Genomic DNA, 26,051 nt, shown 5'->3' on the forward strand with positions numbered 1-26,051 from the left:
TTGAGCTCGAGTCATTTGTCTGGTGAACCATAAGAAAACCAGGAACAGAATCAAAGTTAATAGAAGCTTTTTATTATATCATGCACAATGTTTTCCAGCCGGAGGTACAATTTTCTGAAACCACAATAGAGAAATGCACACGTTGGTCATCAATCCAGTCATATTTATACTGAAAAGGGAGGTGTTTTGTACGTTATAGGAGCCGATGTTGAACCTTATCTGGGAGGCCGACTGCAGTAAAAGAAACTTAAACATGTCACACTTTCAGCCATATATTTTCTGTTGTCTATCTCTAATCCGACATGCCGACCCAGAAAAGATCTACGAAAACCAAAACCCAGAGAAAAACAGGAGGGGAACCATCAATCTTAAACATCCGTTCCTGTTCACCGTCCTCACCTAAAGAAGAACTCAGCTAATCAGTCTGGTCATGAAAACAGGAGCTGGTTCTGCGCTGAGAGCAACTATCAGAGTACAATCTTATAGAAAAAACCCCTCATACTTTTAACAGTTTCATAAAATCATAACACAACAAACTATCGTTTCGCCCGCGTTTATAACGATGAAGAAGAAATGCAGAAGTGTAAATCAGGCTTTAGTCCATACGCTGCTCCGTAGTTTCTGATGTGCAAAACTTCTCGCTCCGGTGTTTTTAAGGATGTGATTTGATTTTTAAAATGTTTAACTCATTTGGTTGATTTTGGAAAGAAAGTTTAGCATTAGCATCCAGCTACGGGGACCAGAACTATATTCTTGACCAGTAAGTTTGTTTCTGCTGGAAATGTAGACATTTCAACACGGAGGCCAAAGGAGACTCGTCTTTGGAGCCAGCCCCGAGTGGTCAGTCAAGGAACTGCAACCTCCTTTACTTCCGGGTTAGACTCAGCAGCCCAACCTTTTTCTCTCCTTTTTTGTTCCAAATCTGCGGTTCCTTTCACATCGGAGGCTTTTCAAACAACAATATAACAGGAGTTTGAGTTTGGTGAATATGTTTGCTCTGATTCGTTGCTGTTTAATAAGTTATGCAGTTTGTATGGGGACTTTTCTTTTATTCTGTTTTCACTTGATATTATTACGTTGTCGGGTTTGACTTTAGAAACTGGAGGGTGAGAAACATTTTCTTACACAACACTGAACAGCATCTCATCATCTGGGCTTTTACCCATCGATAGTCGAGACGATACACTGGACGACTGTACAGTCGACCTCAACGTTATCTTGGGGATGCAAAGACGGAGCGTCGCCTGTTTTTGGGTGGATGGACTCTGAAGACTGTACATGCTGGGATGTTTTGGTTCATCTTGTCATCTTTTTTGTCGTTCATGGATTCTTAAAGAGTGATACATGCGAGTGTCGGGGCTCCAAGGCCAGCGAGTCCTCGTACGTCAGGATCTGAACCAACAGCCTGTGAATAAAGTCAGCAGGAACGGGCCGTCGGAGAAATCATAGATTAAAATGAATATATGTATACAAACATGTGTGTATATATATATATATATATATATATATATATATATATATATATATATATATATATATATATATATATACACACACACACACGTATATGTATGTACACTGTAATAATTTTCATTGATGATATACTGATCATTTTAGAGAAGGGCAGAAAAAATTATTGTTCCCTTATTAAAGCTTAGTTGTCTTTCTACAGAATAGAGAACATAGCTAAACTGTAAGAATTTCTTAAAAAAAGAATAATTACAATGTTTTTATTGTGGTATTATTTGTATTTGTATCAATTTTTGTACGTATCGAGACTGTGAACGTATGTTGGACCGTGGGCCTGTGTGTCTGGGGGAGCAGGTGAGTGCACAGGTGTGTGACTTGCATGTGAGTGGATGAATTCACTTTGTCTGAATCACTGGAATCTGAAAGAGACAACCTCAGATAACACACATCTGTGATGTTGGGAATTCTTCAATAAATGTCCTCTCCTTGTACAGCAACGACACCGACTCGGTTCTTTTTTCCTTCTAAACAAACCTTGTTCTCAAAAGCACAACCTTTGACGACCTGTATTTTTTTAAAGTTGTACAAAAACATCTTGCTGAGTGCTAACAACAGACCGAGTTAAGTTAGAAGAACTTAAAACCCTCTGTGACGTCACCGAGAGGTTTTCTGAAGACTCGCTTTGAACCTCATTTAGTCCAAATAATGAGTAGAACGTCAGACCAGGGAGTTTGATGAAGGAGAGGTGGAGGTTGGTGGAGCCACATGTTTCAACCTTTGCTGGTGTTGAGAGATTATAGGAGGACGTCTCCTCTGAGAAGAGTCCACCTGGTCCACCGTCATCTGTTTAGCTCCGTTTTATTCTGCAGATAAAAACAGATGAGACTGTTGTTTTATTTGACACTAAAATCATGACATCTGGAAATAATTTTATAATTACACCTGAAATCACAACAAGAGTTTCCTGTTTTATTTTGAAACCCTGTGTCCTCGTGTTTCAGTTGTGTCTTGACTTCCCTTGTCAAGAGACGCTCACATGAAATGATAAGTTTACATATTTATGCACATAAACAAGGAGAGTTCTGCAGAGTTCGTAACCTCGATGAACCAATACGACGACTATTCCATCAACTGAACCTATTAATGAGGAACTAACTGCACAAACATTTAATTTTTACGAAAAATTCCGTCCTGTTTATATATTATTATATTATCACTGCAGTTATTAGATTATAAAGTACATGTTTTCTTATACTAGAACAATAATGTGATAACTTATTATATTATTGGTTGAAAAACGTAATCCCATTATTGTTTGTTCCTGTTTTTATTCCGTGTGAAACGGCCACATGGACGAGGTTATTGGTGGATTTTCCATTCTGGGTTCCTTCACAGTTCAGAGCTGCAGTGGAGCAACTGTGTGTCTGAACATCCTGGAAGGCCGTCAGCTGGAATACTCCTTTATTTGTGGACACGTGAACACCAGCACAACACTGGTCTACAACACACATCTGGATCCTCTGATCCTGCAGCCTGTCATCATCCTCCTCTCACAGCTTTACTGGGGAAAGCAGCCGCTGAGAAGCTGCAGCTTCACTGGAAACACTGGATCTTTGATAGACACTGGTTTTAGTAGAAAACTGCTGGAAGCAGCAGGACCGACTCCAACCTCCACTGACCTGACAGTCTTCAGCCGGTAGTGTGGACTCTGCAGCAGACCAGACAGCTGCTCCACATCTGCAGCCTGCAGGCCGTTCCCTCTCAGGTCCAGATGTTTCAGATGGGAGGGGTTGGACTTCAGAGCTGAGACCAGAGAAGAACAGCTGATCTTTGACAGCCAGCATCCCTTCAACCTGAACAAAGACACCAGAGTAGAAGAAACTTTAGGTTATTTACATAACCCCGGTTCTCTGAGTAATCCTTAAATTCCAACCTTAAATTCTTTGCCCAAAGAATTTAAGGTTGATAGGGGGGTTATTTCTGACCCTCAAGAAATTGCCAATAGTTTTAATATTTTTTTTTCTGAAGTTGGTCCTAATTTGGCTTCCAAGATTCCACCCAGTAGCCACGATCCCCTTCAATTTATGAATTATCCTATCCTTGAAAATATGCATTTCCCAATGGTATCAAAGGATGAGGTTTTGAAGACATTACTTGGTTTGAAGGATTCTTCGCCAGGTTATGATAATATTGATTGTAAACTATTGAAAATCATTCATGAGTCTATTTTACTACCTCTTACTCACATTTTTAATCTCTCATTGGAACAAGGAATAGTTCCTTCCGAACTAAAAATAGCTAAGATCATCCCTATTCATAAAGATGATGACCCTGCCATTTTTAATCATTACAGACCTATATCGATTCTGCCTGCTATATCCAAAATACTTGAAAAACTTGTTTATCATAGATTAATTGAACATCTTAATAAATACAACATTATTTATACACATCAGTACGGGTTCAGAAAGAAGCACTCAACATATATGGCACTTATACACCTAGTAAATGAAATTTATAATGCTAGAGATAGAAAGGAAAATACTATTGGTATCTTTCTGGACTTGTCCAAGGCATTCGATACAGTCGATTATCATATTCTTCTTCAGAAACTGTCGCATATTGGAGTAAAAAATAATGCATTTCTATGGTTCAAGAGTTATCTTAAAGACAGACAGCAATTTGTATCTTACAATGGAATTAATTCTCCACCCCTTCACTTGCAATGCGGAGTGCCTCAAGGTTCGACTCTGGGGCCTTTGTTATTTTTGATATATATTAATGATCTTTCAAATGTCTCAGATAAACTGTCTAAAATCCTTTTTGCAGATGACACAAGTGTCCTTTATTCTCATAAAGATCCCGACACCATTATAAACGTCCTGAATGAAGAACTTGGTAAACTGTCTGTTTGGTTTCGGTCTAATAAATTATCACTCAACATAAAAAAAACTAACTTCATATGTTTTGGTCTTAAACCACATTCTTTGAACAAATCATCTAAAATATACATCGATAATATCCCTATAACTAATGTGTTCTCCACACGATTCCTCGGCATTATGATAGATGAATCATTATCTTGGAAATCACATATTATGTTTATATCTACTAAGATTGCTAAGAGTGTTGGTATTTTACGTAAAACCCGTCATTTGATCAGCTCTGAGGTAGCCATTATGTTATATTATTCTATGATTTATCCTTATATTAATTACTGTAATATAGTCTGGGCTAGTACCCATCTTACCAAACTTGAGCCTTTATACCGTCTTCAGAAACGAGCAGTCAGAACAATACATTGTGTTCATCCTAGACATTCTTCTCAGGTTTTATTTAGTTCACTAGGGGTCCTCAGTGTTTTCCAGGTGAACCATCTCCAAATTGGTCTGTTTGTTCATGGCTCACTTGGGAAAACCCTTCCCCCTTTCTTCCATAATATTTTTAGTTACAACTCACAAGTCCATACCTATCCAACACGCAGCTGTAATCACCTCAGACCCCCAAAGACTCGCACATCACAATCTCAGTTTAATATTGGTTTCAGAGGATCAAAAATATGGAACTCATTACCTTCATACCTATGGCAATTCTCATCCAATCAATTAAAAAAAGCTCTAAAATCAACTCTTTTAAACAATAAATACTTCCCATACGGTCTTCCAACTTAACCAGGTGTACCCAATCTTATCATTTTTATTGATTTTTGTTTAATGTTTTTGTATTTAGTTATACTATCCCCCCTCCCCCCTTTAATTTTATAAATTGTATTGCCTTCCAATGCTTTAGATGTATGTAAATGGAGAAAGCCACTTCTCAAGCCCCTGGAGGGTTTTTAGGCTTTCTCCTTCACATTTCTTTGTACTTTTATATTGTGTTACAAATGTTTTCTATATGTGAAAACAAATAAACAAACAAACAAACAAACAAACAAGTTAGATGTCTCACTATAGGATGCCCCGCTGCTTTAATCTCATTACATCAATCCTGATTGGCTGGTTAAACGTGTCCGTCCGGCGCAGGGAGCACCACCTACCTTAGATATCCCGTGTGGACGACATTAGGACAGCAGAAGCGTACGTGAAGGAGCGGAGACGTCCAGCATAGAGAAACGGACAAAAGTGAGAGGCAGGACCAACTCGCCGCAGCACAGATGTCCTGGACAGAAACCCCCCTGAATCAGAACCAGGATGCCGCCAGGCTCCGAGTCCAGTGGCCACGCAAGCCCACAGGCGGCTACAAACCCTGAGCAGTCGCCTCCAGCAGCCGGTGGGAGAGCTGCTTTGTGACTCTCCCCGTATGAGGACCAGCCCAAGGGACAGCTGATGGCTCCTCCTGAAGCCCCTCGTCCTATCTATGTAAGAGCACACAGACGGGACATAACGCATACCACCCCAGCTCCCCTGGTGGGGCAGCAAAACCAGGAGGTCCAGGGGAGAACATGAACCCCCACCTGAGGCACAAATGCCGGGTTGGGCTTCAAAATCCTCCTCAATCCCCCGGAAAAAGCTGAGCGAATGACGGCTGCACTGAAAGCACGTGGATGTCACTAACCCGCTTAGCCGATACCAGCGCCAGCAACAACACGGCCTTCAGAGACACGTGTTCCACGTCTGCCCTCTCCAGGGGCTCAAAGGGAACCCTTAAGCCCCTCCAGAACCACAGCCAGATCCCATGGTGGTACCAGTGGTCTGGACACGGGGAGAAGCCTGCTCCTTCAGAAAACAGAAACCAGCGGGTGCTGCTCGCTGTTTCCTTCCCAAAGCCCACGTGACCGGCGGCGATAGCTGCAAGTAAAATCCACCGTGGAGAAGGCTTTCCGTTTGTCAACCAGGTCCTGCAAGAAGGACAATATCACTCCTGCTGGACACTGAGAAGGATAGTAACCACCTTCCTGGACAGGACGGACCCCGGGGGTCAGAGAGGACGGGACTCGCCAGTGACGCTGTGAGCAGGGAGAGGACATTGAGGACAGCCGCCTCGTACGGCGTTCCAGTCGGGGCCGACTGAAGACAGTCAGACTTGGACGGCAGGCCGGGGCTCCTGGAGGACACCGCCGGGGCTCCTGGAGGACACCGCTGAAAGCCGGCTGCCTGGAAGCTGCAACCAGTGGCTCCATGGGAGGCGTGCGGAGCAGCCCCAGCTCTCCATGGCCTGGCAGTAGAGGGACGAGGCCCCGGGGACCGGGCTCCTGCTGCTGAGAGGGCGTCTCTCCGTGAGCCGACACCTCATCCACCTACCTGCGGTGGACGGACACGTTTCACCAGCCAATCAGCATTGGTGTAATGAGGTTAATGCAGCGGGGCATCCCATAATAAGACATCGAGCAAAATATTATGAGATCAGCCTGATGTCTGCAGGTTAGTGTCAACACAACTTTCACATCAGATTCATCTGAACACACAACTAAAACATGTCTGACCCCAGAGTCTCCAGTCTGCAGTCTGGACTCTCCAGGAAACCACACAGATGTTTCACTCCTGAATCCTGCAGGTTCTTGTTCCCACTCAGGTCCAGATGTTTCAGATGTTTCAGATGGGAGGGGTTGGACTTCAGAGCTGAGACCAGAGAAGAACAGCTGATCTCTGACATCCTGCATTTCTCCAACCTGAATGAAGAATAAAAGATGTGAGTTGAACCACCAGGATGCAGGTTCCAACAGAACCAGTGAAAAAGATCTTCATCAATATTCATGACATCATGCTGCTACTCCAATAAAGACGTAGTGACTTCAGCTCTGCAGCTCTGCAGCTCCACCAGTGGATCCATCCATACAAACTCATGTTGTGTTGGAATATCTCAGTCGGTACAAACTTTAGAATCTCAGTGTTTGGGATCAGATTAAATATCTTGGACAGATGACAGATGAAGATGTTTGTAGACGATGCTGCACGATCTCTGCACAAACAAACATTCTGCTGCACAGGTTCAGTTCATGTTGGGATGGAATGAAGACGTCTTTGTTGAGGGAACATCGTTCACCACTCTATACTGCACACTTGTGCTCAACGGAGAGGAAAGCAGCCTGCAGACACTTCAGCTTGTTTCTAATGATGTCAGGAGCAGATGAGTCCAGAGACCAGGATGGTTCAGTGCAGCTCAGGTGTTTGTGGCTGCAGGACTCACAACTGTTACAACTTCAGTCAAAGAACAAACCTCAGAGTCTCCAGTCTGCAGTCTGGACCATCCAGGAGAACACACAGCTGCTTCACATCTGAATCCTGCAGGATGTTCTCACTCAGGTCCAGATGTTCCAGATCAGACGGGTTGGACTTCAGAGCTGAGACCAGAGGACGACATCTGATCTCTGACAAACTGTAGCGCTCCCACCTGGAGAAAGAATAAAACACAGATAAACATCTAGATGAGTGTTTTCTCCTCCTCCGTTCAGGGGGGTGTGGTGGGCAACACTGGAGCTTCACAGTCACAAGGTTCCTGGTCCAAATCCTGGCCCGGTTCTTTCTGCCTGGCGTTTCCATGATCTTCCCTCATGTCCACTCAGAAACTCCACAGTTCAGAAACACGTCTGTCAGGATTCTTGAAACTTCCACATAAAACGCAGGACGGAGATACCGGATCTTCTCTTTGATCAGATGATCATTTTTAACGACAACCAACAAAATACTACGTTTACTTTCAGGAATGTGGTAACAAAGTATTCTAGAGTAGTGGTGAGTACTCTGATTACTATCGGAGGATCATGGAGACCCTGTATGGACTTGGGAATGCAGGACTGGACTTTTATTGGTTCTGTTGCTGCCGTCAAATTCAACATTCATCAACGTTTTGATATTTCTATCAGAATTATTATCATTATTTTATCATATTTCTGTTAATAAAGGAATAAACAAATGACAGACTTATCACAATCGAACAGAAGCGATTGTAGGAGGAGAAGAGGTTCTGGAGAACTCCATACAGGACCTGCATCATCCCACTGATAGTAATAAGAGTATTAAACACTATTCAACAATATTCCTGAAAGTAAACAAAGTACTTTGTTGTTCAAAATGATAAACTACATTTTACTCTCTCAGCTGATTATACGTCTTACTTTTAGCTCTGCGGAGTCACAGATGTGACTTATTTTACAGTGTTTGGAGCATCTTCATGAAGAAAAGCAGCAGTTTGGTCTTGTTGATTGTGAGATGTGATATCTGACATAACGATGCTGAACTTCTTCTGCTCCAGGATCTGGTGTGGACTGTCTGAGGGAGCAGCAGCAGGAAGAGCTGCTGGTCCTTTCACTGGATCATAACTATCTACTTATTACAGATAACATCTATTTTCATGGAATAAAGGTTGGGATGATCAGAGTGGTGTTGATTGACAGACTAATGTTACTTCCTGTTGCTTCTTTCCTCCTGCTGCTCTCTGCAGCCTCTGCTGCTCCTCCCTCCACAGACGCCACACGTGTTAAAGGCTGATGGGAAAAACTGCGTGGTGCTGGTTCTGGCGTGGAGACCAGTTTATCAACGAGCGTTTCTCTCCGTTCCTCCAGAACCAGAACAACAACTGCTGCACGAAGCTTCTGAACGTCACTCATGAGTTCTGGACCGGGCAGCTGCTGACTGAGAGAGCTGTTGGACACTTCCATTGTTGACTAAAGCCACACTTTTACTTTACAATATGTTCACATGTGGGACGGTGCACGTGCAGTGAATGTGCAACAGCGCGGAGCCCGGGGGAGAACGTCTGCTGTAAAGAGATACGGCGGTACCGACAAACCCAAACCTCACAGCGACTACAGCGGTCCATGAAGAACCTTCTGGAGGGAGATGAAGAGTTTCCTGCCAGCTGATCACCCTCATCATCCTCACCTCTTCCTCTTCTATTTAAACCGTCTGCAGCTCTCACTCTCACCAGAGTGGGTTTGTGGTCTCCCTGCAGATACCGGTCTCCAGCGGTTCTCCTGGGACTGCTATGCTGGACCGGATCTGTGTCCTTAGACCTGTTTCAGGTCCAGCCCTGATCGCTACGTCTGTCTCTGAGCTTATCTGTCTGTCTTGGGTTCTGACCCTGGCCCGCTGTTCCTGGATCTGTCTTCTGCCTCACAGTAACAGAACTACAGACCGTCCTGGTCTCTGGACCGGTGGCCCGTCCCTGCATGGTCCCCGTCTCCCTCTCCTGGTCCCCTCTGATTCCTATTTGGATCAATAATTATTTAGATGAGGGTTCTTTACTCCTGGTCAGCCGTCATTTCAGCCTAGTCCCTGAAACCTGAACAACATGTTAGTTTGTTAGCCGTCAGCAGAAACCCGTCTTCCTTCAGGACGTGTGTGGTCTGTGTCTTCAGGGGGGTCTGTCTCCGTCAGAGATGAGCTTTCATAGAGGATTTAAACATGAATATGTAACTCAGTTCTGTCTGGTTCTGTCAGGTTCTGTCTGGACCTGGAGCTGCTTCCTGACAGCAGGAACACACATGTGTGACGGTGAGGTGTGTGTGGTTCTAACAGAACACACATGTGTGACGGTGAGGTGTGTGTGGTTCTAACAGAACAGACATGGATCACAGCAGGTTTCACATGAAATGTGAGTGAATGATGAAGAAGCAGCAGGAGGTTCAGACGATCAACACCTGGAACACCTTCATCTGGACTGACGGAGTCTTCTCTGTTTGAGGAGACCAAAACCTCCAAGAAAACTCCAAAAGCTCCAGTCAGAACCGACCTGAGAGTCTGCAGCTGGTAGTGTGGACTCTCCACCAGACCAGACAGCTGCTCCACATCTGCAGCCTGCAGCTTGTAGTTGAATCTCAGGTCCAGATGTTTCAGATGGGAGGGGTTGGACTTCAGAGCTGAGACCAGAGAAGAACAGCGGATCCCTGACAGACCGCAGCACTGCAAGCTGCAAGACACCAGAGAAGAAGAAACCAGAGCAGTAAGATGGTCAGTGTGGATCAGCAGGAGATCAGCCTGATGTTTGCAGGTTAGTGTCAACACAACTTTCACATCAGATTCATCTGAACACACAACTAAAACATGTCTGACCTCAGAGTCTCCTGTCTGCAGTCTGGACTCTCCAGGAAACCACACAGATGTTTCACTCCTGAATCCTGCAGCTGGTTCCAGCTCAGGTCCAGATGTTTCAGATGGGAGGGGTTGGACTTCAGAGCTGAGACCAGAGAAGAACAGCTGATCTCTGACAACACGCAGCCCTCCAACCTGAATGAAGAAGAAACAGCTGTAACTGTGTTGAAATAAATGTTTCAGAAAACATATTTGTGTAAATAAGTTCATTGTTAAACAGCTCTGAAGTTGAAATGTTAAGAAAGATGGTTATTATTATTATTATTATTATTATTAGTAGTATTATTATTATTAGTATTATTAGTATTATTATTATTTATAGTATATTATATTATTATTAGTATAGGTATCGGATAGGTGAATGGATGAGTGAATGGGATGCCTGGGTCTGGGGCCCTCCGTTGTCAGGCCTGCGCGGGTGTCGCCTTGTTGGGGGGTTCCCTCTCTCCGGGCCCGTCTCCGGTCCCCCCCGCTGCCTCTGCGGCGGGGCGCCCCTCTGGTCTTGGAGGGCCACTTTCGTGGGGGACGGGTGCGCCTGCCCGCGTCGGCGGCCGGGGCGGCTCTGTCTCTCCGGGCAGGCTGGCCCCCTGCCGGGTGGGGGTCGTTGGCCTGAAGGGTGAGGGCCTCCTGGGACCAGAGAAGAACAGCTGATCCCTGACAGACCGGGGCCCGGGCCGGGTGGCCGGGGATTGCCTGGGTCGCGGTCCGCCGCCGCGGGATCCCTGGCTGCTTCTTTCCGCGCCGTGGGGGCCCCGCCCGCGGGCCCCCTCGGCCGCCGCCGGGGGGGGGGGGACCTCGCAGGCGGTGGGTTGCCTCCCTCCTACTTCTCCCCTCTGTGGGGTTGCCGGTGGCCTGGGTTCCGGGCTCTTCCGTGTCGGCCTCTGGTCTCGCGGGTGGCGGGGTTGCTCCCCCCCCTCCCCCACTATAGATACACTTCAGGTGGAGCTTTGTTTGGTTTATTACACACACACACACACACACAACACACACACACACACACACACACACACACACACACACACACACACACACACACACACACACACACACACACACACACACACACACATACACACATATAGTCATTTAGTCACATGCATATACACACACACACACACACACACACACACACACACACACACACACACACACACACACACACACACACACACACACACACACACACACACACACACACACACACACACGCATGATCATATACATACACACACACACACACATAGACATACACACTGGCATGTTCACCTGCATGCTGGCTCTCTAGTTTTTGGGTTTAGGTAGCGGTAGCGATAGCTTAGATCAGATCTCAAGATTTGGGTCGATTGCTGTTATTGTTTTGGTTGGCTCCGTGCCGGTTTCGTGCTTTGTTTGTGGTTTTTTGTTGCAGATTTCCAGTGCTTGACATGTGTCTCCGTGTGTTCCTGCTTCCTGGATTGGCAGTGGATGTCGTCACCCCCCCCACCCCCTCCCCCCCCCCCAAAAAAAAAAAAAAAAAAAAAAAAACACTGGGTTTGTATGTGTATATTTATGTATATGTACGCATATGTGTGCGTATATATATATGTATATATTAAATATAGTAATAATGCACATATATACACTTTTGGTTTCTACCGTCATGGTATCAATCAATAATATGTGTGCAGACAAGGGGGAAAAAAAAAAAAAAAAAAAAAAAGAAATGTTAAGAAGTCCTTGACCAGCAATAATGTTTTGGTATTGTTCACTAAGTTCAAGTTCTAGTTTATTTGAGATACATCATTGCATAACAATATGAATAATGATGTTTCTTACACTTTGACACAAGAGGACCGCTCTATTGAGAAAAAAATAAAAAACAAATATCAACTGTAAGACAATGCTAAAAAAGTTTGTTTTACTTCTGATAAAGCTTGTACGCTCTTGGGAGGAACAACATCTGGTGCCTTTTTGTGTGACTCACAGGTTGTGTGAGTGTCCTCCCATTGCGTAGTGTGCAGCGACTTGTATTTGCAGACAGGCTCTGGATCATCTAAGTGATGTTATTAAGGTTAATGTCACTGAAAATGCTGAAATGCTGAAACAAAAAGTGTGTAAAATGGAAAGGAAGTGGTTCTCTTGTAAGTCTGTAGACTCTTATCGTGCATGGAAAAAGTCTAGTCTATAAAAAAGCCCTTCGCCCAGTTAGAGCAGCTCATTATTCATCGTGGATAGAGGATAATACAAATAACCCACGTTTTCTGTTCAGCGCTGTAGCCAGGCTGACAAAGAGACACAACTCTGTTGAGCCGAGCTTCCTGCAGCTCTCAGTAGTGACGACTTTATGAGCTTCTTTAGCAGTAAAATATCAGGATCAGAGTAGAAATCAACCAGGACGACCCGGTGGCTGCTGTGGGCGTTTCTTCAGCTTTAGTAGTTAGTTAGTGTTTAGTAAACTTCTAGTTAGTGTTAATAAACCTCTAGTTAGTGTTCAGTAAACTTCTAGTTAGTGTTTAGTAAACCTGTAGTTAGTGTTTAGTAAACCTCTATTTAGTGTTTAGTAAACCTCTAGTTAGTGTTGGTAAACCTCTAATTAGTGTTTAGTAAACTTCTAGTTAGTGTTCAGTTAACCTCTAGTTAGTTAGTGTTTAGTAAACCTCTAGTTAGTGTTCAGTAAACCTCTAGTTAGTTAGTTAGTTAGTTAGTTAGTGTTAGTAAACCTCTAGTTAGTGTTCAGTAAACCTCTAGTTAGTGTTTAGTAAACCTCTAGTTAGTGTTTAGTAAACTTCTAGTTAGTGTTCAGTTAACCTCTAGTTAGTTAGTGTTTAATAAACTTCTAGTTAGTGTTTAGTAAACCTCTAGTTAGTGTTCAGTAAACCTCTAGTTAGTGTTCAGTAAACCTCTAGTTAGTTAGTGTTAGTAAACCTCTAGTTAGTCTTCAGTAAACCTCTAGTTAGTGTTTAGTAAACCTCTAGTTAGTGTTTAGTAAACTTCTAGTTAGTGTTCAGTTAACCTCTAGTTAGTTAGTGTTTAGTAAACTTCTAGTTAGTGTTTAGTAAACCTCTAGTTAGTGTTCAGTAAACTTCTAGTTAGTGTTAGTAAACCTCTAGTTAGTGTTGGTAAACTTCTAGTTAGTGTTTAGTAAACCTCTAGTTAGTGTTCAGTAAACCTCTAGTTAGTTAGTTAGTGTTAGGAAACCTCTAGTTAGTGTTTAGTAAACCTCTAGTTAGTTAGTGTTAGTAAACCTCTAGTTAGTGTTCAGTAAACCTCTAGTTAGTGTTTAGTAAACCTCTAGTTAGTGTTCAGTAAACCTCTAGTTAGTTAGTGTTAGTAAACCTCTAGTTAGTGTTCAGTAAACCTCTAGTTAGTGTTTAGTAAACTTCTAGTTAGTGTTTAGTAAACCTCTAGTTAGTGTTCAGTAAACCTCTAGTTAGTTAGTTAGTGTTAGTAAACCTCTAGTTAGTGTTTAGTAAACCTCTAGTTAGTTAGTGTTTAGTAAACCTCTAGTTAGTGTTTAGTAAACCTCTAGTTAGTTAGTGTTTAGTAAACCTCTAGTTAGTGTTTAGTAAACCTCTAGTTAGTTAGTGTTTAGTAACCCTTTAGTTAGTGTTCAGTAAACCTCTAGTTAGTGTTAGTAAACCTCTAGTGAGTGTTGGTAAACTTCTAGTTAGTGTTTAGTAAACCTCTAGTTAGTGTTCAGTAAACCTCTAGTTAGTTAGTTAGTGTTAGGAAACCTCTAGTTAGTGTTTAGTAAACCTCTAGTTAGTTAGTGTTAGTAAACCTCTAGTTAGTGTTCAGTAAACCTCTAGTTAGTGTTTAGTAAACATCTAGTTAGTGTTCAGTAAACCTCTAGTTAGTGTTAGTAAACCTCTAGTGAGTTAGTGTTCAGTAAACCTCTAGTTAGTGTTTAGTAAACCTCTAGTTAGTTAGTTAGTGTTAGTAAACCTGTAGTTAGTTAGTTTTCAGTAAACCTCTAGTTAGTGTTTAGATAACTCTATTTAGTTAGTGTTCAGTAAACCTCTAGTTGTTTTAAATCTGTGAACTGACCTCAGAGTCTCCAGTCTGCAGTCTGGACTCTCCAGGAAACCACACAGATGTTTCACTCCTGAATCCTGCAGCTTGTTCAGACTCAGGTCCAGATGTTCCAGATGGGAGGGGTTGGACTTCAGATCTGAGCCCAGATAAGAACAGCTGATCTTTGACATACCGCAGTCCTGCAATCTGAACAAAAAGTAAGTTCTTCAAATATCAACTTAGTCATCAGGTTCATGTGGGTCATCACTGGTATCTGGACTTTATAAAACAGGTTTTAAATTCTATTATATCCATGATGTTGGTTCCTGGCTGCTCCTCTGACACGTTCACCTTTTAATGAACATCCTGGAGTTTTCTGCTAGAACAGAACAGAACAGAACAGAATAGAATAGAATAGAATAGAATAGAATAGAATAGAATAGAATAGAATAGAATAGAATAGAATAGAATAGAATAGAATAGAAAGCAGCTCTCAGTAGTGACGACTTTATGAGCTTCTTTAGCAGTAAAATATCAGGATCAGAGTAGAAATCAACCAGGACGACCCGGTAGCTGCTGTGGGCGTTTCTTCAGCTTTAGTAGTTAGTTAGTGTTTAGTAAACTTCTAGTTAGTGTTTAGTAAACCTCTAGTTAGTGTTTAGTAAACCTCTACTTAGTGTTAGTAAACCTCTAGTTAGTGTTTAGTAAACCTTTAGTTAGTTAGTGTTAGTAAACCTCTAGTTAGTGTTTAGTAAACCTCTAGTTAGTGTTTAGTAAACCTTTAGTTAGTTAGTGTTAGTAAACCTCTAGTTAGTGTTCAGTAAACATCTAGTTAATTAGTGTTCAGTAAACCTCTAGTTGGTGTTCAGTAAACCTGTAGTTACTGGTTAGTCGACCTCTAGTTAGTTAGTGTTTAGTAAACCTCTAGTTAGTGTTAGTAAACCTCTAGTTAGTGTTCAGTAAACCTCTAGTTAGTGTTTAGTAAACTTCTAGTTAGTTAGTGTTTAGTAAACCTCTAGTTAGTGTTTAGTAAACTTCTAGTTAGTGTTTAGTAAACCTCTAGTTAGTGTTCAGTAAACCTCTAGTTAGTTAGTGTTAGTAAACCTCTAGTTAGTCTTCAGTAAACCTCTAGTTAGTGTTTAGTAAACTTCTAGTTAGTGTTTAGTAAACCTCTAGTTAGTGTTCAGTAAACTTCTAGTTAGTGTTAGTAAACCTCTAGTTAGTGTTGGTAAACTTCTAGTTAGTGTTTAGTAAACCTCTAGTTAGTGTTCAGTAAACCTCTAGTTAGTTAGTTAGTGTTAGGAAACCTCTAGTTAGTGTTTAGTAAACCTCTAGTTAGTTAGTGTTAGTAAACCTCTAGTTAGTGTTCAGTAAACCTCTAGTTAGTGTTTAGTAAACCTCTAGTTAGTGTTCAGTAAACGTCTAGTTAGTTAGTGTTAGTAAACCTCTAGTTAGTGTTCAGTAAACCTCTAGTTAGTGTTTAGTAAACTTCTAGTTAGTGTTTAGTAAACCTCTAGTTAGTGTTCAGTAAACCTCTAGTTAGTTAGTTAGTGTTAGTAAACCTCTAGTTAGTTAGTGTTTAGTAAACCTCTAGTTAGTGTTTAGTAAACCTCTAGTTAGTTAGTTAGTGTTTAGTAAACCTCTAGTTAGTTAGTGTTTAGTAAACCTCTAGTTAGTGTTCAGTAAACCTCTAGTTAGTGTTCAGTAAACCTCTAGTTAGTGTTAGTAAACCTCTAGTGAGTTAGTGTTCAGTAAACCTCTAGTTAGTGTTAGTAAACCTCTAGTGAGTTAGTGTTCAGTAAACCTCTAGTTAGTGTTTAGTAAACCTCTAGTTAGTTAGTGTTAGTAAACCTCTAGTTAGCGTTTAGTAAACCTCTAGTTAGTTAGTTAGTGTTAGTAAACCTGTAGTTAGTTAGTTTTCAGTAAACCTCTAGTTAGTGTTTAGATAACTCTAGTTAGTTAGTGTTCAGTAAACCTCTAGTTGTTTTAAATCTGTGAACTGACCTCAGAGTCTCCAGTCTGCAGTCTGGACTCTCCAGGAAACCACACAGATGTTTAACTCCTGAATCCTGCAGCTTGTTCAGACTCAGGTCCAGATGTTCCAGATGGGAGGGGTTGGACTTCAGATCTGAGCCCAGATAAGAACAGCTGATCTTTGACATACCGCAGTCCTGCAATCTGAACAAAAAGTAAGTTCTTCAAATATCAACTTAGTCATCAGGTTCATGTGGGTCATCACTGGTATCTGGACTTTATAAAACAGGTTTTAAATTCTATTATATCCATGATGTTGGTTCCTGGCTGCTCCTCTGACACGTTCACCTTTTAATGAACATCCTGGAGTTTTCTGCTAAAACAGAACAGAACAGAACAGAACAGAAGAATAGAATAGAATAGAATAGAATAGAATAGAATAGAATAGAATAGAATAGAATAGAATAGAAAGCAGCTCTCAGTAGTGACGACTTTATGAGCTTCTTTAGCAGTAAACTATCAGGATCAGAGTAGAAATCAACCGACGACCCGGTAGCTGCTGTGGGCGTTTATTCAGCTTTAGTAGTTAGTTAGTGTTTAGTAAACTTCTAGTTAGTGTTTAGTAAACCTCTAGTTAGTGTTTAGTAAACCTCTACTTAGTGTTAGTAAACCTCTAGTTAGTGTTTAGTAAACCTCTAGTTAGTGTTAGTAAACCTCTAGTTAGTGTTTAGTAAACCTTTAGTTAGTTAGTGTTAGTAAACCTCTAGTTAGTGTTTAGTAAACCTCTACTTAGTGTTAGTAAACCTCTAGTTAGTGTTTAGTAAACCTCTAGTTAGTGTTCAGTAAACCTCTAGTTAGTGTTTAGTTAACTTTTAGTTAGTTAGTTAGTTAGTGTTAGTAAACCTCTAGTTAGTGTTCAGTAAACCTCTAGTTAGTTAGTTAGTGTTAGGAAACCTCTAGTTAGTGTTTAGTAAACCTCTAGTTAGTTAGTGTTAGTAAACCTCTAGTTAGTGTTCAGTAAACCTCTAGTTAGTGTTTAGTAAACCTCTAGTTAGTGTTCAGTAAACCTCTAGTTAGTTAGTGTTAGTAAACCTCTAGTTAGTGTTTAGTAAACCTCTAGTTAGTGTTCAGAAAACTTCTAGTTAGTGTTTAGTAAACCTCTAGTTAGTGTTCAGTAAACCTCTAGTTAGTTAGTGTTAGTAAACCTCTAGTTAGTGTTTAGTAAACCTCTAGTTAGTTTTTAGTAAACCTCTTAGTTAGTGTTTAGTAAACCTCTAGTTAGTTAGTGTTCAGTAAACCTCCAGTTAGTTAGTGTTAGTAAACCTCTAGTTAGTGTTTAGTAAACCTCTAGTTAATGTTTAGTAAACCTCTAGTTAGTGTTTAGTAAACCTCTAGTTAGTTAGTGTTAGTAAACCTCTAGTTACTGGTTAGCAGACCTCTAATTAGTTAGTGTTTAGTAAACCTCTAGTTAGTGTTCAGTAAACCTCTAGTTAGTGTTTAGTTAGCCTCTAGTTAGTGTTATTAAACCTCTGGTTAGTGTTGGTAAACCTCTAATTAGTGTTTAGTAAACCTCTAGTTAGTGTTCAGTAAACCTCTAGTTAGTGTTTAGTAAACCTCTAGTTAGTTAGTTAGTGTTTAGTAAACCTCTAGTTAGTGTTTAGTAAACCTCTAGTTAGTGTTACTAAACCTCTAGTTAGTTAGTGTTCAGTAAATCTCTAGTTAATGTTTAGTAAACCTCTTGTTAGTGTTGAGTAAACATCTACTTAGTGTTTAGTAAACCTCTAGTTAGTGTTCAGTAAACCTCTAGTTAGTGTTAGTTAACCTTTAGTTAGTGTTATTAAACCTCTAGTTAGTGTTGGTAAACCTCTAATTAGTATTCAGTAAACCTCTAGTTAGTGTTTAGTAAACCTTTAGTTAGTGTTCAGTAAACTTCTAGTTAGTGTTTAGTAAACCTCTAGTTAGTGTTCAGTAAACCTCTAGTTAGTGTTAGTAAACCTCTAGTTAGTGTTTAGTAAACCTCTAGTTAGTTAGTGTTTAGTAAACCTCTAGTTAATGTTTAGTAAACCTCTAGTTAGTTAGTGTTAGTAACCCTCTAGTTAGTGTTTAGTAAACCTCTAGTTAGTTAGTGTTAGTAAACCTCTAGTTAATTAGTGTTCAGTCAACCTCTAGTTACTGGTTAGTAAACCTCTAGTTAGTGTTTAGTAAACCCTCTAGTTAGTTAGTGTTCAGTCAACCTCTAGTTAGTTAGTGTTTAGTAAACCTCTAGTTAGTTAGTGTTTAGTAAACCTCTAGTTAGTTAGTGTTCAGTAAACCTCTTGTTAGTGTTGAGTAAACCTCTAGTTAGTGTTTAGTTAGCATCTCTAGTTAGTGTTATTAAACCTTTAGTTAGTGTTGGTAAACCTCTAATTAGTGTTCAGTAAACCTCTAGTTAGTGTTTAGTAAACTTCTAGTTAGTGTTCAGTAAACCTCTAGTAAGCGTTTAATAAACCTGTAGTTAGTGTTCAGTTAACCTCTAGTTAGTTAGTGTTTAGTAAACTTCTAGTTAGTGTTCAGTTAACCTCTAGTTAGTGTTTAGTAAACCTCTAGTTAGTTAGTGTTAGTAAACCTGTAGTTAGTTAGTGTTCAGTAAACCTCTAGTTAGTGTTTAGTAAACCTCTAGTTAGTTAGTGTTAGTAAACCTGTAGTTAGTTAGTTAGTTTTCAGTAACCCTCTAGTGTTTAGATAACTCCAGTTAGTTAGTTTTCAGTAAACCTCTAGTTAGTGTTTAGATAACTCTAGTTAGTTAGTGTTCAGTAAACCTCTAGTTAGTGTTTAGATAACTCTAGTTAGTTAGTGTTTAGTAAACCTCTAGTTAGTGTTCAGTAAACCTCTAGTTAGTTAGTTAGTTAGTTAGTTAGTGTTAGTAAACCTCTAGTTAGTGTTTAGTAAACCTCTAGTTAGTTAGTGTTTAGTAAACCTCTAGTTAGTGTTTAGTAAACCTCTAGTTAGTTAGTGTTTAGTAAACCTCTAGTTAGTTAGTGTTTAGTAAACCTCTAGTTAGTGTTCAGTAAACCTCTAGTTAGTTAGTGTTTAGTAAACCTCTAGTTAGTTAGTGTTTAGTAAACCTCTAGTTAGTTAGTGTTTAGTAAACCTCTAGTTAGTGTTTAGTAAACCTCTAGTTAGTGTTCAGTAAACCTCTAGTTAGTTAGTGTTTAGTAAACCTCTAGTTAGTTAGTGTTTAGTAAACCTCTAGTTAGTTAGTGTTTAGTAAACCTCTAGTTAGTGTTCAGTAAACCTCTAGTTAGTGTTAGTAAACCTCTAGTGAGTTAGTGTTCAGTAAACCTCTAGTTAGTGTTTAGTAAACCTCTAGTTAGTTAGTTAGTTAGTTAGTTAGTGTTAGTAAACCTGTAGTTAGTTAGTATTCAGTAGACCTCTAGTTAGTGTTTAGATAACTCTAGTTAGTTAGTGTTCAGTAAACCTCTAGTTGTTTTAAATCTGTGAACTGACCTCAGAGTCTCCAGTCTGCAGTCTGGACTCTCCAGGAAACCACACAGATGTTTCACTCCTGAATCCTGCAGCTTGTTCAGACTCAGGTCCAGATGTTCCAGATGGGAGGGGTTGGACTTCAGAGCTGAGCCCAGAGAAGAACAGCTGATCTTTGACAGATCGCAGTCCTGCAATCTGAACAAAAAGTAAGTTCTTCAAATATCAACTTAGTCATCAGGTTCATGTGGGTCATCACTGGTATCTGGACTTTATAAAACAGGTTTTAAATACTATTATATCCATGATGTTGGTTCCTGGCTGCTCCTCTGACACGTTCACCTTTTAATGAACATCCTGGAGTTTTCTGCTAGAACAGAACAGAACAGAACAGAACAGAACAGAATAGAATAGAATAGAATAGAATAGAATAGAATAGAATAGAATAGAATAGAATAGAATAGAATAGAATAGAATAGAATAGAGAGCTCCAGGTTCCTGGGCCTTCAGATCAGTGAGAGCCTCAGCTGGGCAGAACACACTGCAGCTCTGGTGAAGAAAGTTCAACCCCCTCACAACGTGCAATACAATACTTACAAAAGCAGAAGTCAAATGTGCAATAAATCTCTCATCTACCTGGTAAATGTCCTGTATTTTACGGTGAATGCAACTCAGGGTCCTCAGCTATACAAGGACATTGTATACGGTGTACATAGTTTTGTATTATATGTACATTGTTGTTATTGCAATAAATGTTGACTGTCATTATATAGTTATTTATCCTTTTGTTATTTATGTGTATTTCTGACTTGCCTGACTTTGGGAGAACGCAAAAGAATTCCAATGTACCGGTAGCGTCGGGTGCAAATGCTAATAAACCTCTATTCTATTCTATTCTATTCTATTCTATTCTATTCTATTCTATTCTATTCTATTCTATTATATTCTTATTTTATTCTATTCTATGACTTTAGTATTTTATTTTACTTTATACCACGGTCTGTGTGAATACTTGATTCTGATTGGCTGGGAGGTGTAGGTTAAAAGTGATAATCTACACACCTAGAAAACAAGTTTGGTCAAACTGCCTGATAACTTTAATATAATTGCGCTGGATCAACTGCCAGGTGGCAACCACGGCAACGGAGATTCAGAGAAGAAGACCCGGCTACCGCAGGACGGCCACATGAGGGATTTTCTAATTTCTTTTAATTTATTTGGTGAATTGAACAATTTTGATGAATGGGATGCAGAAGAGGAGAGAAAAGAAACTAGCTGAGCGGAGCTGAGCGGACTAGAATATCTCCCGTTACCAAGGAAACTGAGTTATGGCTTGTTAAAAAACTCTGTAACTTACCATGTTCCAACGGCTGCAGACGAGAGATTAAATAGTCGCTCAGGCGCTCAGCTGCGGCTTGTTATAAAACTAATGATTTACACTGAAAACACATTAAAGCATGAATAACTGATTTAATATTTATGTTTTTTGGTGGGTACCGTGGTATAAGCAGGATAATGCTCTTCCAGGTGACATTATCATAAATACAGTATATGGACTTCGTGGAGGCAAACCGCCCCGCGTCGTCCATATATTTCTGATAATGTTCACCTCGTCGGGCATTATCCCTTACATATTCTATTCTATTCTATTTTGGACAGAACTTCTGGAGCCAGTTCCATCTTTGGAGGATGATAAGTGGATAAATGTGGAAACATCTCCAGTGGACTGACCTCAGAGTCTCCAGTCTACAGTTTGGACTCTCCAGTCCACCAGACAGAACCTTCACTCCTGAACCCTGCAGGTACCGGTTCTGACTCAGGTCCAGTTCTGTCAGATGGGAGGGGTTGGACTTCAGAGCGGATGCAACAACTTCATAGTGAGTCTCTGAGAGTTCACAGCCAACAAATCTGTGATGAGAGAAAATATGTCAGTTGTAATAAAGTCCTATTTAAAGCCAGACTGACCCACAGGAGTTACAGGACGGTGCAGGAGATCACAGAACCAGAGTTACCAGAATTAAAGTCATAAAATATTCATGATATTTAGTAACAGAAAAAGAGAAACGGACACTTCAATTAATATAGATGGTATTGAAATTAATAGAGTAAGAGAAACCAAGTTTTTGGGTGTCATGCTGGATGAGAATTTGAATTGGAAATCACATATCAATTATACAAAGTTAAAAATATCAAAAACAATTGCTCTGTTACACAAAGTTAAGGATTTATTGGACAACAAAGCATTGTACATTTTATATAACACTCTGATTGTTCCATATATGACCTACTGTGTTGAAGTTTGGGGAAATGCCTGTAAAACATATATTCAATCAATTTTCATTCTGCAAAAAAGAGCCATAAGGATAATTAGTAGAAAACGATATAGAGATCCAACAAATCCATTATTCCTTCAGTTAAATTTGTTGAAATTTCATGAACTAGTAGACTATAGTATTCTGCAAATTATGTTTAAAGCTCATAAAAAAACTTTACCAATCAACATTCAGAAAAGATTTGAAAAAAGAAAAAGCAAGTATAACTTAAAAGGAACAGAGATTTTTATAAAACCAAGATGCAGGACAAAATTGATGGAACGTTGTGTTTCTGTGAAAGGAATCAATTTATGGAACAATCTGAACAAAGAAAACAAAGAATCCAAATCAAACATTACATTCAAAAGAACAATTAAAGCCTGTATGTTAAGGAAATATAACGAAAAATGTTGAGTTTGATTGACATACCCGTAGGCGGTGGTAATTTTATTTAATGTTATTTTCCTTTTATTTTAGTTGTTTTTTTTTTTGTTTGTTTTTTTATTATTATTAATTTATGTTATTTGTGAAAGGGGCAGATCAGATAAGATTCTTCTTCTTTCTGCTCCCTTTTCATTCATAAGTTAGGAACATTTGTATTTGTGTTTGTATTAAATTGTTTTGTTTTTTGAATGAAATAAAGAATAAAATGAATGAAATGAAATGAAAGTCGCTTACCAAGTACAATCATGTCCACATAAAACTATTGTAGGTTTACAGCTCTAATACGTTTAAAATTTTAAACTTCTTCAATAATCTCAATGAAAATGTTTGATCTGATGAATTCTCTGTAAAACTGGCTGTAAGTTCACATGTTTCATCTTTCTCCGTTACATAGATTCATCTCTGACCAGCAAAAACATCAACTAGATCAAGTGTTTGAAACATGAACCTCTGGTTGAGGTGACTTGAGGTGAACCAGAATAAAACAAACACATCCAACTTCAAAAGTTTTCATTTTCAAGATCAAAACAAGATTTGAAGAAGTGAACTGCTAACTGATGGTGTTATTGATCCATCTGGACTCACCGAGCCTTTCTGCAGTTCCTCACAGCTGGAATCAGTCTCCTTCGACCCCATAGTGTTGTGTTGTACTTGTCCAGGTCCAACTCATCCAGAACCTCCTCTGACATCTGCAGCATGTAGGCCAGAGCTGAACACTGGAACTCAGAGAGTTCCTGCTCTGATCTGTTCTCTGACTTCAGGAACTCTTGGATCTGCTGATGAACTGAGAGGTCGTTCATCTCCATCAGACACTGGAAGATGTTGATGCTTCTGTCAGGAGAGATACTTTCAGAGTAGATACTCTCAGTGTTCATCTTCTTCAGGTTGTTGATGACTCTCTGGATGGTTCCTGGATGGTTCTCCGTCTGGTTCAGCAGACCTCCTAACAGTCTCTGGTTGGACTCCACAGAAAGACCATGAAGGAAGCGGACAAACAGGTCCAGGTGGCCATTTTTACTCCCCAGGGATTTCAGCATGACTCTCTCCAGGAACTTATCCAGAGATGAGTATCCGCAGTCTTCTTCCAAGGAGTCATCCATGGATTCATCTGAATCTTTTCCCAGGAAGTTCTTCAGCACATCTGTGTTTCTGGTGGAGCAACAGTGGAGCACGTAGACTGCAGCCAGGAACTCCTGGATGCTCAGATGAACAAAGCAGTAGACGGGTTTCTGGAAGATCTCACACTCTCTCCTGAAGATCTGGGTACAAACTCCTGAGTACACCAAGGCCTCTGGGACATCAAGACCACACTGCTCCAGGTCTTCTTGGTAGAACATGATGTTTCCTTTCTCTTTCTCCAGATGTTCAAACGCCAGCCTCCCCAGCTTCAGGAGAAGGTCCCTGTCAGCCTCCGTCAGCTCCTGTGGACTCGTCTCATGTCCCTCCTGGTACTTGTTCCTCTTCCTCTGCGTCTGGACCACCAGGAAGTGGGAGAACATGTCAGTCAGGGTCTTGGGCAGCTCTCCTCTCTGCTCTGTGGTCAACATGTGGTCCAGAACTGTAGCAGTGATCCAGCAGAAGACCGGGAGTTTACACATGATGTGGAGGGTTCTGGATGTCTTCATGTGGGAGACGATGCTGCTGGACCGCTCTTCATCCCTGAACCTCCTCCTGAAGTATTCCTCCTTCTGGCCGTCGGTGAAGCCTCGTACTTCTGTCACCCTGTCCACGTGTTTGTGAGGGATCTGATTGGCTGCTGCAGGTCTGGAAGTGATCCAGATGAGAGCTGAGGGAAGCAGGTTCCCCTGGATGAGGTTGGTCAGCAGCACGTTGACCGATGAGCTCTGTGTGACGTCAGACACGACCGGACCGTTGTTGAAGTCCAGGGAATGTCTGCTTTCATCCAGGCCGTCAAAGATGAACAACGGTTTCCCGGCAGCCAGCTGCTCTGCTGTGAGCTTCTGTAACGATGGATGGAAAACCTGGATCAGCCTGAGAAGACTGAACTGCTCATCTCTGATCAGGTTCAGCTCCCTGAACGAGAGCAGAATCACCACGGTGACGTCTTGGTTCTCCGAGCCCTCGGCCCAGTCCAGAGAGAACTTCTGAACCGAGAAGGTTTTCCCAGCACCAGCGACGCCATTGGTCAGAACCACTCTGATGGCTCCACGTTGGTCAGGTAAGGCTTTAAAGATGTCCTGGCACCTGATTGGAGCGTCATGGAGGCTCTTCATCCTGGAAGCTGTCTCCAGCTGCATCACCTCATGTTGGGTATCAACCTCTTCACTCAGTCCCTCTGTGATGAAGAGCTCCGTGTAGATCCTGTTGAGGGGGGTTATACTTCCTGTTTCATCGATTCCTTCAGTCACATGTTCACATCTCCTCCTCAGACTGGTCTTGTGTTCATCTCGGACCTCCTGCAGACCAGCATCTGCTGAAAGACAAGAAGAACTCTGAAAGTACAGAACAAAAGTCTTTCCAGTTGTCAGAAATGAGTCCATCAGCAGACAGAAGTTCAGTCTTACCTGGTACAGTTCTGCTCTGACTGGCTGTCTGCAGTCCAGCTCTGGTTCTGGATCTTTTTCCACACTGGGGACAGGAGGACGGTCCTGGTGGAGCAGACTGGTCCCAGTATGAGCTCATGCAGCGTCTGCAGAACCAGTGTCCACAGCTGCTAGAGACTGGATCCTTCAGGACGTCCTGACACAAAGGACAGCAGGACGGCTGCTCCTCCACACCGACTCCTCTCCTCTTCCTCCCTCTGTGAAGACATGTCTTCATCACTAAAGTAATTTATGACTGTTGTAGAAAAACATCCAGATGAGTCAACAGTGTCCAGATGCTCAGATGGTCTCTGGAAGACCACATTCATTTATTTATGGGTATATGTTTTATATTCATATGTTTATGTGTATGCCAGTAGTGGAAGAACGAAAAACACCAGAAAAACTAAGAAAACCAGTTTTCCTGGGCGAGATATTAGGACCCAGGATCGGTTCCCCTTTTCTTCTTCCACTTATTCTTCCAAGCGTTTTTTCGTCCGTTCATTCCCGAACCGTAAGGTGCTTTTGAGTTTGTACATTCCTCCCCTTTAATCAATAGACAACAAAACTGCAGTTTTTCCTTGTCTTCGTTTTTCAAGCCTCATAAAAGGATGGATTTTCCATCTTCTGCCACTTGGACCATGATCTGACAAAAGCACCTGGGGCTTTGTTAAGGTACAACTGGTGCGTTACATTTGTAACTGGAAATAAAAGGTTTATTAATATAGAAGGAGTACAATAGGAGGTGTGATAGGATTGATTCTAGTTTATAAATTAAAAATGTATTAAAACTAAATCACATGTCCCTCCTTGAACCGCCACCT

General features: G+C 41.1%; 2 protein-coding genes across 2 annotated transcripts in view; both read right to left on the bottom strand.

The window, feature by feature from the left end:
* Nucleotides 1–26,051, bottom strand: part of LOC133422947 (NACHT, LRR and PYD domains-containing protein 12-like) — a 256,789-nt gene that overhangs the window by 201,210 nt on the left and 29,528 nt on the right. The window lies entirely within an intron of this gene.
* LOC133422960 (NACHT, LRR and PYD domains-containing protein 14-like) lies at nucleotides 57–25,439 on the bottom strand. Its single transcript, XM_061713023.1, has 11 exons — nucleotides 25,210–25,439; nucleotides 23,270–25,118; nucleotides 21,660–21,836; nucleotides 19,953–20,126; nucleotides 16,497–16,670; nucleotides 14,526–14,699; nucleotides 10,461–10,634; nucleotides 10,141–10,317; nucleotides 6,893–7,078; nucleotides 3,150–3,323; nucleotides 57–2,333 (listed from the first exon to the last, which is right to left on the bottom strand). The coding sequence occupies exons 1-11, from the start codon at nucleotides 25,325–25,327 to the stop codon at nucleotides 2,318–2,320; spliced, it is 3,393 nt and encodes a 1,130-aa protein (XP_061569007.1). The 5' UTR covers nucleotides 25,328–25,439; the 3' UTR covers nucleotides 57–2,317.

This window comes from Cololabis saira, chromosome 22 (genome assembly GCF_033807715.1).
Source record: "Cololabis saira isolate AMF1-May2022 chromosome 22, fColSai1.1, whole genome shotgun sequence".
In the NCBI taxonomy this organism is placed as follows: Eukaryota; Metazoa; Chordata; class Actinopteri; order Beloniformes; family Belonidae; genus Cololabis; species Cololabis saira.

Excerpts from the sequence above, each read along its gene's own strand:
- LOC133422960 (XM_061713023.1), bottom strand. The coding sequence starts at position 25,327 with ATGAGCTCATACTGGGACCAGTCTGCTCCACCAGGACCGTCCTCCTGT. Across the intron at positions 21,837-23,269 it reads AGGAACTGCAGAAAGGCTCG|ATTTGTTGGCTGTGAACTCT; the intron begins GTGAGTCCAGAT and ends CTCTCATCACAG. Across the intron at positions 7,079-10,140 it reads TACCAGCTGCAGACTCTCAG|GTTGGAGAAATGCAGGATGT; the intron begins GTCGGTTCTGAC and ends TTCTTCATTCAG.